Source organism: Zingiber officinale, chromosome 7A (genome assembly GCF_018446385.1).
Source record: "Zingiber officinale cultivar Zhangliang chromosome 7A, Zo_v1.1, whole genome shotgun sequence".
Lineage (NCBI taxonomy): Eukaryota > Viridiplantae > Streptophyta > Magnoliopsida > Zingiberales > Zingiberaceae > Zingiber > Zingiber officinale.
In genome coordinates, this window is record NC_055998.1 from 64,945,663 (window position 1) to 64,958,128 (window position 12,466).

Genomic DNA, 12,466 nt, shown 5'->3' on the forward strand with positions numbered 1-12,466 from the left:
CTACTCCGCGCTCTCTTTGACCACTACTCACGGATTAGCTGGGAATCTTCTTGCCTGTTAGCTCTCCATGGCAGTTACTGATTCAATTCTTTCATATGGGTAGGACCGAGGTCACGACGGGGTTTGTTAAGTAGATAATCTATAACCTCTAGGTCTCATTAGACGGAATGAGTCTGGTCAAGCTCTTGGTCTGGGGAAGCAATTTACTATCTAGGTAGAAGATCTCCAATCATAATCATTAGCTCTGGTTCACGCCTAAACGTTGTAGGCCTAAGCGCAGTTTTCGCTCTTGGAGTCAGATCAGTAGGGGACACCGGGAAAGAGCTTTATTAAAGAGAGTTGAAGTGGGTAACCCTGAAAACTCAGCATCTTCTTCTTCCCCTGAAATCGTCTCTTTTCTTTCAAGCGATCCCACACCGGGCGACAGGGAAAGCAATCGAGCAGCCATTGAACTAGCTCCCAAAAAGAGGGACAGAGATGAGGATAGGATGAGAGTTCTCCCCGAAAGAAAGCCTTTGAAACTTGAATAAATCTCACTCATTGGTTTATTGGTTCATTGGTTCATTTCACCAGAAAGCGCTCCAGAGAGAGAGTAAAGGAAGGAGGAAGGTTCGGTCGTGGCCCACCTAAGAGATGATGAGATTCTCGTTGATCTATTTTTGAAAAGTGTTTCTAACTATTCAGAACAGTGGTCGATCAAGACGTTCTCGCCTCCCCTGTTCGGGCTCTCGCTCTCCACGTCGCTCTGCTCGTCCCTTTATGCGTTGGTAGGCTTTCGACTCACAAAAATTGCCTACCTATCGGGCGCCAATAAAAGAGAAAGTTTTCGCATGAGCTCATCATCTTATGCGGAACCGATGCGAGAGGGATAATCAATATGGTAGAAGCAGAGAGCTTTCAAATTCAAGTCTCTAAGCGGCTTCCTTCCTGTCAAAAGAAAAGAGAGATAGTAGTTTGGGATGGCATACAATCTTTTAGTGAATGCCACCATTGCCAGCCAATGAATCGCTAATAGCCGAAGACAGAGAATCCTTATCTATGGAAGGAAAAAGCAATCTGTCTATTTTATGATCTGAGACTAGGTTATAGAATGCTAAAGAAAGAGCGCGTCATTCTCATTCGCCCCTTCCGATCGGCAAGATAGTCAGCATGTAGGCATCAGCCGCGCTCCTAATGCATGAATGGAGGAGCGGTGGCAGGAGGAGCGCAACATGGACCGGGAGCAGAGGTTCTGCACGCGGCCACGGGCACTGCTGCTGCAGACGCTACACTACGCCGACGTCAACAAGGCGGAGGCAGCCATCGTGGAGGTGCTCGTCGGGTTGAGTTGTATGTCGTGGTACGACGATCGGCGGCAGTGTAAATCGGAGCATGAATTATGAAAAAATTATGCAATCTGCACCTTAAATTATTGAGTATTTTTTTCGGATGGAATCAGGTCCTGGGTTGACCTAAATATAAGTTTTAGTGGGATTTTTTAGGGTGAAATTAAATTTTATTTTAAAAATTAAGATATTTTTATATATATTAATATCACGTTTATATGATAATGATATAGTATTGAGATAAAAGTGAAAAATTATACGAAAAATTACCCTAAAAGTCGTTTTAAATCGGATTTTTGAATTATCTGGGTCGGGCTCGAGTTGGTCGGGTTTGGGTTCAGGTGTTTTGGGTTGAACTCACATTCGGATCGAATTCGGATTGGATTTGAAAAAAAAACAACAACTCAGCGCGACCCAATCCGACCCATCCAAATTGACACCCTTAACCACGAGTTCACGGCTGCTCACGGTTTGGTTGTGAATCATGGCCCTTTCTTCTTTCTATTTTTCTCCTTTTTAACTATACTATTTCTGACAAGTTTTCTTATAACCAACCAAAGAAAACCCCCTATCTGTTCTATATTCAAAAGTGAACATAAAGCAACACGAGTTTCAAATATTCAATCGATAAACAGATCATTTAGGAAGGTAAGAAACCAACAACTTTGAACCTCTACTAAATAACCCACGGAAAAACAAAGAAACCGAAAAATAGTTAAACAAGTGTTTACCATCTGTAGCCAGCAAACTTCAAATCCATTACAGATGATCTCAGTTCAACACGCATACAGAGTTCTACACAGCAGTATAAATAAAAATATAAGGAAGCAGCCACAAGTAACACAGAGACTTCAATCTTCTTCTCTCTCTGGAGGAAGACCACAAGGCAACAACATTTTCTGCAACAAGAGACACGTTATCTTGCTGTAATCATCTTGTTGCAAAAGGAATATAAATGGCAAAGAAGCCCAAATTACAGCACTTAAATACACTATTCGAAAAACACAAAGAACTAGTGGATCTATCTTGGAATATGTAATCACCCAAGACTACTGATATAAGCTAAGACAGAAGAAAACTACTCAATCTTATTAAAATAAATGTAACACCCCTAGAAAGCCTAGATAAGAAAGTAAGGATAATAAGAGTTTGAAGGTAGTGAAAAGAAGGTGTAAATATTCTAAGTTGAATATTAAGATGGGAAGGATTTAGATGATTAAAACTTTATGAAAGAAAATAAAGTTGAGAATATAAATCATCTATATTTATAATACATGGAATTAATATAAACAAAAGGAAGGAAAATGAGATAATATATATGTGTATGAAATATTTATGCATAATGCATAATATGGTGATATATGAATTGTTATGTACAAAAGAATATCAATAATATGTTAGAAGAGAAATAGGATTGAACCTTGGACCTCTTGTAAGGAACATGTATAGGATATCAAAGGGGATAGGAGAATTTATTGATAAGGAGAGAAAGGACTAAGTAGTTAAGAATAAGAAAGGATTCTTTTTACTAAAAGGAAAAGGAAGTAAAAAGAAGTAAAAATATACATAACCAAGTTTTGATCCTTGGTTCTCTTGTGGATGCATGCATATGTTAACCAAGTGTGATAGGAGAGGATATTGTAAGAGGAGAGATAGGAATTTTAATTAAAGGAAAGAAAAGAGAGAAATTAAAGGAAAGAAAAGAGAGAACTCAAGAAGCATTTCTCTAGAATATTCTTATCATTAAAGAGGAGAAATAAATAAGGAGGATCAATCAAGTCAAGTTTTCCTCCCCTCATTTTAGTATAAATAGGCATGGAGGGGTGGCTTCATCCTCAACTCACTCTCCTCTTCTCCTAGAGGTGCCGAGACACTCCCTCTTTTCTTTCTTTCTTTTTGTTGCCGAGCAAGACAAGAGGAAGAAGCCTCCTCTTCTTCCTCCTCCTCTCCACCAAAAGACCTAGCCACTTCTTCCTCCATTGGTGCCGAGCAAAGCAAGCAAGGAAGAAAGGTCCACAAGCAAGTTCTCAACTCTAGGAAGCTTAAGCAAAGAAGGTAAGCTTCCCCTCACCTGTGGTACAAGGCTTTTATGTGATTTTCGGATTTATAAGGATTAGAAAACCTAGGAAAGAATTTAAGAAAATTTGGCTAAAGAAAAGGTTTTCAAATCTAGGATGATTTAAACAAGACCTCATTTCATGATAAGATTTTCTATGCTATGTAGAAGGATTCTTTTCCATGATTTTATACTGATATGATGTATGATCAGAGGAGTATCTAACCCTAGGATTTAACCAAAAATATTTTAAAGAGGCTAGGAAGATTATTGTCTAACCAAACTAGTGCAAGGTTCCTTCTATGAAATGCTAAGGACCTTTCTATGGTTTTCTTGCTTGGAAATTAATTGGAACCAAAAGAAAACTCACTTGTATGCTTCGGACCAGAAAGGTTAAGGGTTAGAAAGACCTTCAAAAATTTAAATAAACATGCTCCTATGATAGGATATAAAGTTTCTTAAAGGGTGTTCACATTGCTAGAAACTCATGAACTATTTTTAGGATTTTTTTCGGCCATGATAAAAGGGATAGCTTAGATTAGCCTAAACAAAAATATTAATATGCTCAAGACCTCTGTGATATTATGATATGAAAGTTGATTAATGCTCTCATGTTTAATTGGAATGTAGAAAATTAATTACATGATATAAGACATGTAAGATCACAAGAGTCCTAGCTTGTTTATGATCCAATTTTGTGTATGATGTTCTTAGTAACTTTTGCCATGATATTTACTTAGGCTTTCCATGCTTTAGGCCACTTAAGAAACCTAGCTTAAAGACTGGTAGGTTTCGGCCATGAAGGAAAATAAAAGAAAAAGGGAAAGAAACCTAGGAAATGCTATACATAATGAGAAGAAATGAAATTATGTTACGTAATATGCCATGATATGTTATAGCATAGGAAATGCTATACATAATGAGAAGAAATGAAATTATGTTACGTAATATGCCATGATATGTTATAACATAGGAAATGCTATACATAATGAGAAGAAATGAAATTATGTTACGTAATGATATGTTATAGCATAGGAAATGCTATACATAATGAAAAGAAATGAAAAAGGAAATGCATGAAAGATTGTTAGGGACATGATCTGATAGTTATGCATGATAAGTTATTTTTGTATGGTTTGTACCAAGGGTGGGCTCCGTAAACGCCCCGGGGTCGATGGAGTAAGACTCGGGCCTCGTCAGTAATGGGCCTCTGAATGCCCTAGGTCGATGGAATAAGACTCGGGCCTAGTATGTATGCATGGTAGGGTTCAAGACTTGCTACCTTGGACCTACCTATGAAGCGCGCGCATTATGTATGTGGTACAAACCGGGATCCCCTCTAATGATGATATTAATTTCAAGTACTTATAAGTATAAGTTTTCAAATTCATGATGCATTGCCTACATATGTGCTTGAATTATCTGATGATTAGATATAATGTCATGTTATGATATGAATATGAATATGATACCCTTGTATGTCGTATGCTTATGATACCTCGCATGATATTAATATGCAATGATATGAATTCGGTTTTAGTGAGTAGGAAAGGAACTTACTGAGCCATGAGTGCTCATAGCTTACTTTCCTTGTACCGCAGATATGGGGGACGGATATTCGGAACGACGGAGCAGTAGGAGGAGCAGATAGTGATGTGTGTGGTGGTGGCTCGGCAAGAACGATTCGGACAAATTAATATTTTTAGTTATATGATCAATATATGCACATTCGAACTAATCAGAATATGTGATATCATGCTTATTTAAATAAAAGGAATGATTTAAAATTTTCCGCTGTTATAGTATAACTAAAGCATGTACGTAAGTAGTATAAGATCGTAGCGCCGCCCTTGGGTAAGAAGGGTGGGCGTTACAATAAACCAATCCACAAATCAGAGAACTGAAATGATAGCTTTGTTGTTCTCTCATGGCTATCAGCTGCACATATGCAAGGTAATGTTTTCGAACTACGGCCACCAACCTAACCAATCAAGAACCTCCATATGATCTGAACAAATGACAAATAAAGTCTACAGCTTTTGAGAGAAGTTCAACTCATTTGTAGGTACAAAAAGCAGGAATTTTATCGACTTACGAATTTGCATCACAAGAACATATGTGGATGGTGAATCACTTAGCTATCTGTCACATAACATCAATTTCATATATTACAGATAAAAGGATACCATAATTTTTCCTCTACGATGCACATCTGTTATGGACACATACATAATTAATATAAAGAAAGAAAACAAAACCAAAATCTATGATAAAAAAAAAATTCATTCGTTTCATTTATTCATCAATAAAAGGCAAAAGTACATGATATCATGCATTTATGATGCATAACTAACTTCTATTGAACTTAAATGGGTAGCTGACTATTAATATAAATAATAGATGAAGAAGCAGGATCTAGCCTCACTTGCATAAAATTGTAGCGTTGTCTTCCAATGGATTCATTTTTAGCAACAGAAAAATAGGCCAAGATAGGGTAGTGGCCAATGTATGATGCATAACTGTCGCGTTGGATATTCACACCCCATTCATTGAAGGACACAAGAAAGATATTTGAATTATTTTTATGTATTCAATTTATATATGACAAATAGATAGCAACTTTGCAAGTAAGCTTTGGGAATTTACAATCTATTTAAGTCCGCATGCCCTGTTCCAACATATTTAGTTTGAAGATGCTCTAGCTGAGAATTGATGTTGAATCTATCGCTTGCCTGTGTGGACAAAGTTCTATGAGATCTTTACTACTAGTAAAAATAATGATAGCTTCACTAGATTACAATTACATCTATTCAATTGAACAAAAATTGAAAATGTACCATTAAGGTTATACTAAAATAAACATCCCAGATACATCAATGGATTGTTGTTGGGCATTCCTCCTACGTAGAGGAACAGAGACCAATGGATGAATGAAAATCATCAAATATTACTAACTGAAGGACAATCCTACTGTGATAAATAGTCTGAACTGTTTGACAGGTGACTGAATATAAGGTTAAGAATAATTGTGACAAAAAATATCTACAATTTGAGTGTTGATGTTAGGATAAGCTTAGCATTAGCATAGAGACAAGCGATGATGTCTTATCAGCAAAACCACAAGCCATATAAGGTAGTCTCAATAAAATAGAATGTGAAATAGACGGAACTAAAGTTCAGGTTAAGGTCACAATCAGGCCCACAATGCATTTAACATAGTCCCAGGTATGTGACTGAGGGTTCTTCTGGATAGGGCTGTAAATGAACCAAATGTTCGTGAACAAGCTTGATGTTCAACTTGGCAAGAGTTTATTTATGTTTGCTCAATATACACAATATCAATTAAATAAACAAGCTTGAACAGCTCGTTAAACTAAACAAACAAGCTTGAACACATATGTGTTCAACTGTTCGTAAACAACATTCATGAATAATGTTTATGAATAATGTTCGTAACCAATGTTTACGAACCATATTTATTAATAAAACTTTTATCAATATGCTAAATAAACAAAATAAAATTAAAAAAATAAATAACTTTGAAATATCAAACTTAATAACTAATCAAACAATTAACGAGCCTGAACTGAAAGCTCGATAACATCTAAACGAACCAAACTCGAACCAAACTCAAGTCATGCTTGAATTGAGAGCTCGATAACATCTAAACGAACCAAGCTCAAGCCAAGCTTAAAACAAGCTCAAGCTCATAAAAAATAAACCAAGTCAAGCTTGAACAATCATTTCAAAGGCTTGATTCATTTTAAACTCAGCTTGACTTGATTCGGTTACCTTATCAAATAAGCTTGAATACCCTAAAGCTCGACTCGGCTTGTTTACAATCCTATTTCTAGAAATTAACATGCCTACAACTGCTATCTCCATGACTTTGCCTCATGATACCTATATTGTTACATGTGCATGTGTGTGTGCTAAGGTTTAATCCTAAGAAGTAGTGGGCACAAGGATGGTGCACTAAAACAGCTTGTTTGTGGGATAAAATGTATATAAACACATTGGAGGACATGATGAAGAAGAGAGAGGCATATGGTGCAAGTATTTATATATTCTTTTAGAATAGCAGGTTTATACCATAGTTTTAAAAGCCCCTGGTTGAGCCGCATAATAAGACACCTAGCTGATTTTTGAAGGGATAGCATGGCGACTGCATATGGCATATGTAGTCTACATATGCAGTTGAAAAAACTTATTTGGTTCATTTGCATTAATATGAACCGAACCAAATTGACTTAAACCCAAGCTACTATATTTAGTAGCTTGTAGCACGTACCATTTTAATACTGACAAAATATTCACATACCACATGTGTTTTTGCAATAGGTTGACACGTACCACTTGCTATGCTTTTTCAAACCTTGGTTTATATGGTCAGTCACCCATGGTTTCTTCCTATTTTTTTTTTATCATTTTGTACTTCAGTGCTTGTTATCTTGTTAAGTATCAGCATCAGTTGGTATTTGCTTTGTCTCCTTGATCTTTCACATTTGTAGTGCTACAAAGTGATCTGATCACTGACCAAGAATGTGTTAGCTAGAGCCCTAGAGCTAATCATTTGATGATTATATTTTGGACTTATTGTATCATATTCTATATAAATAAAGGCATTTGGATTTTGGTTATTATACTTACTTGTATTGGTGTCAAATAAACTAAGTATAATAATGTCCTTGAGTAGATGGTTCTCACCTATATCAATTGGTTAGTTGAACCGATAGTGAGATGACATAGGGAACACTACTCTAAATAATTCCTAGTCGAGTGTTAACATTCAGGGGCAATGTTAATGCAATAAAACTAGCACGTAGGTCAACTCAATGACTAGATCTCAGAAGTCATGGATATGGAGATATCAAGTTGACACATGGGTATGCATTGGAGAATGTATACTGAATGACCCGCCATGAGAAAGTATCATGGATCGTTATATGAGTGTCATATACTTTCTCATGTGGCTATTAGTATGACTATTAGTCCTTGGACCTGAAGTCACCATGGATCCCTACATAAGGAGTTATGTACTTTGGTTTCGTCAAACGTCACCCGTAACTGGGTGGACTATAAAGGCGATTACCGGGTATGTATCAAATTATGCAGAGGGATGTAAGTGATGTAGATGGGATCTATCCCTCCCATATGACGGGAGCGACATCAATATTCTTGATAGAGTGAGACCACTAAGTGCATGGCCATGCCCAAATGAGTCAACATGAGATGTTAAGCTCATTTGATCGAGTGAGTCTACTTGGAGTTCAAGATTTAGATTGATTAGAGGATGACACGGTCTATGTCTCACATTGATTAATCTAGATGTCTAGGATAGAAGGACAATGTCACATATTGTGAGGAGTCACAATTAGTAGTCACAAGGTGATGTTGGATCTCAACATTCTTGTAACTTGGGTAGTAATGATATGTTGCTAGATACCGCTCATTACTTATGCTTCTAAATGAGTTTAGGGGCATTGTCAACGTTACAAGAACCTATTGGGTCACACACAAAGAACATGTGGATGGAGATTCGGTTCATATGATGAACCAATTGGATTGGGTTCATCTAATGCACCAAAGATTGGATTCAAATTAGACTTATCGAGTTAGACTCAATTAGATTCAATTGTTGAATGAGTCTAATTTATATTTGATTCATTGAGTCAATTTATATTAATGAATTGAGATTCATTAAATTAAAATTGACTTGAATCAAAGGTTGGATTTAACTCAACAAGGAAGACAATTGGTCAAGTTTGACTTGACCAAGTAGAAGTTGAAACATCAAGTTTGAATTGATGTATTGCCACATCATAAGGATGACTCATCCTTGCCACATCACCTCCACCTCATGAGGCATGCCACCTCATGGGGGTTACACCCTCCCCTTGGCTTTAATGTGGCCGGCCACATTAATGGGGAGGTTACAAGATGTGGTCGGCCACACATTAGTGGTGGAGGTTTTGGTTGTATGGTATTATGGTGCATTCAATTCATTCTTCTTCCTCCATGCTTCTTCCTCCTCTCCCTCTTGCTGTTGCCGTGGGGTTTTTTGGAAGGTGAGAAGGTGTTGAGTTTCATCCAAGAAAAGATAAGAGAGTGTGAAGGACACAAGAAGAGGATACTACTAGTTGAGTATGTGAGAGTCTTCTTGTTTTTCTCTCTTTTCTCCCTTTTCAAATTCTATCCGAGAGCTCTAGAAAGTGCTAGCACACTTGGGGCTCTCTTCTTCTCCATCCTTGAGTGCTAGAGAGCACTCCTTGTTCGTGTGGATATCACTAGAGAAGTATCTACCTTTATACTTTGGAGATCCGACACGTACCTTTGACGAGCGGGAATTTTGCGAGGGCACGCTTCAAAGGTAAAAGCTCTCAACACATAGATCTAGGAGTAGATCTAAAGTTTTTGAAACTCGTACTTGTATTTCATTCGGTTTTTCCTTGCACGGATCTACGGCTTTGGGTGATTCGGGGTTTCCGAGACACGAAAAGCGGTTTTCGCGGCCCGAAAAACCCAACAGTGGTATCAGAGTCACGTGCAAGGCTTGTACGAGTTTAATTTTTTGGTTTTATGAAAACTAAACTTTCTGTGATTTTCTGTAAAATTTAGTTTTTTATGTTTTTATGGGTAATTTTTCCGTAGAAGCGAAGCACAAGTATCTCGGCACTTGTAGGCTTCGGCTACCGGGAAGTTTTTCCTTAAACGACTTCGTTTTTCCGCAAATCTGTTTGGGACAGCGGGCTTGGGTGCCATTAGATCGCAAAGGAGCAACTCATGATGGTTAGATCGTGGGTAGGGGTACTGCCCCTAACCCCGCAAGGGGATTTGCTCCGCGATTGCACCCGAAATCTCTAAAAACGAACCTGCCGGGAAGATTTTTCCGAAACGGCAATGTCTCGACCCAAATCGTTTTGGGATAGCGAGTTTTGGCGCTGTTGGATCGCAAAAGAACCCTCGCGATGGTTAGATCGCGGGTAGGGGCGCTGCCCCTGGCCCCGCAAGGGGATCCGTTCCGCGATTGCGCCCGAAACTGCTAAACGGGACCGCCGAAAAATTTTACTCGTAAAAATTGTAAAAAATTAATTTTAAAATTATAGAAAATTATAGAAAATTATGAAAATATATAATTGTGAATTATATATTAATTTTGTGATAGTCATGGCCCAAAAACCCAATATGATTTGATTGTGTTGTAATTCATAATACGGCCTGCGTGCCGTTATGTGTTTGCGCGTGTTGTATGTTTTTATTTTTCCGCGACCTGCGCGTCGTGCCTTTCTCATATATTCTGGTTGTAAATTAGATTTAGACTCGAATGTAACTCGAGTTTCAAATTGTAATGTACAAATTGGAGCGGTGGAGGGTCCACACGAGACGGAGTTCCGAGGCGGGCACGAGCAACACAAGGTGGTCAAAGGGAGGAGCTTGGAGAAGTTGTTGACCCTAGGTTGACCATTCGATCTTCTCATTGGCTTGAGAAGATCATAGTGGGGCCATGACTAAATCACAAATAGATTAATTAGTTAATTGCTTATGTATATGATGCATGTTTAATAAGTAATTAATTAATTAGTGCCTTACGATTAGATTAGATCTAAGTCGTGCACATGATGCACCCTTGCGATTAGATTAGATCTAAGTCATGCACAAGATGCATCCTTTTCGATAAGATTAGAACTCGATCGAACCAACTCTAAATGCCTAACCGTGCCGTGATACCTATCACTACCTCGATCACATGTATTGTTGAATCTACCAAAGCAGAGCAATACATATTATCTTGGTAGGGTACGGAGGGACAATCTTGGTCCCGCCTATCAACGCATGGGTAAATACAAACTCAATTAGATTGAGTATTCCTAGTTGCTCGGTTAGATCGACTCAACTATAGGCATTCTTCCAACAGTTGGAAAAGATAGGTCAAAATCACATCTATATTAACTCTCGGGCGTATTAGCCAAAGCTAACTCGAGTTTTAATATAAATGTGGATATTGATTTTATAAACAAGAGTTGCATAGAGATGTAATTGGTAATCGTTACCTACCGATCATACTAAGCCTTGGGCGTATTAGCCAAAGATAACTCAAGGGTTAGTATGATGTGGATCTTGTCCCACAAGAATTATAGAATTCAGTGGGAGCATCATTTAATTAAAGGCCTAATTAAATAATTTTAAAAGAATATGATATTTATTTCTGTAAATTTTCTGTTGTAGATAACCATGACGTCGAATACGAACTCTTTCTCCCTGCATTCTGTCCTTAAGAAGGACAAGCTCAACGGAGCAAATTTCCTGGACTAGTACAGGAACCTGAGAATAGTTCTCACTCAGGAACGTAAACTGTACATTCTGGAGCAGCCCATTCCGGAGGCTCCTCCTGCCACTGCCACCGAGCTGACCGAGATGCTTACAAGAAGCATCAAGATGACGCATTCGATGTGTCCTGTCTTATGCTCGCAACCATGAACTCTGAGCTTCAGAAGCAACATGAGTTGATGAGCGCTTACGATATGGTTGAACATCTTTGTCACCTATATCAAGGACAAGCAAGGCACTGGAAGAGGAACTCCAAAGAATACCTGGAAGATCTTACGAAGAAGAGAAATAAGATTTCTACTTCAGGTATACATGTTATAGAAGTCAACCTCTCTATTTCTTCATCGTGGGTATTAGATACCGGATGTGCTTCGTACATTTGTACTAATGTACAAGCGTTGAGAAATAGCAGGGCATTGACGAAGGGTGAGATAGACCTACGAGTAGGCAATGGAGCACGAGTTGCTGCTATTGCTGTAGGAACTTATCATCTATCCCTTCCCTCTGGGGTTGTACTAGAATTAGATGATTGTTGTTATGTGTCTGCCTTGACTAAGAACACAATTTCAGTTTCTTGTTTAGACAAGAAAGGATTTTTGTTTATAATAAAGAACAAATGTTGTTATGTCTATTTAAACGATATGTTCTATTGTAGTGCACCTCTGATGAACGGACTCTATATTCTAGACCTTGAGAGCTCTATCTATAACGTTAGTACCAAGAGGTTCAAATCGAACGATATGAACCACACCTATCT

The 12,466-nt window shown here is 37.9% G+C and overlaps 1 protein-coding gene across 1 annotated transcript in view; it reads right to left on the bottom strand.

Moving 5' to 3' along the window:
• Positions 1-2,176: 2,176 nt before the first annotated feature.
• The window catches only part of LOC121999408 (uncharacterized protein At4g14342-like), a 107,646-nt gene continuing 97,356 nt past the window's right edge, over positions 2,177-12,466 (bottom strand). The window contains exons 2-4 of the mRNA XM_042554094.1: positions 6,028-6,113; positions 5,807-5,930; positions 2,177-2,224 (exon numbers count right to left, since the gene is read on the bottom strand). Of these exons, the coding sequence (XP_042410028.1) occupies positions 2,177-2,224; positions 5,807-5,930; positions 6,028-6,113 (258 nt within the window). The remainder of the gene's footprint in view (positions 2,225-5,806; positions 5,931-6,027; positions 6,114-12,466) is intronic.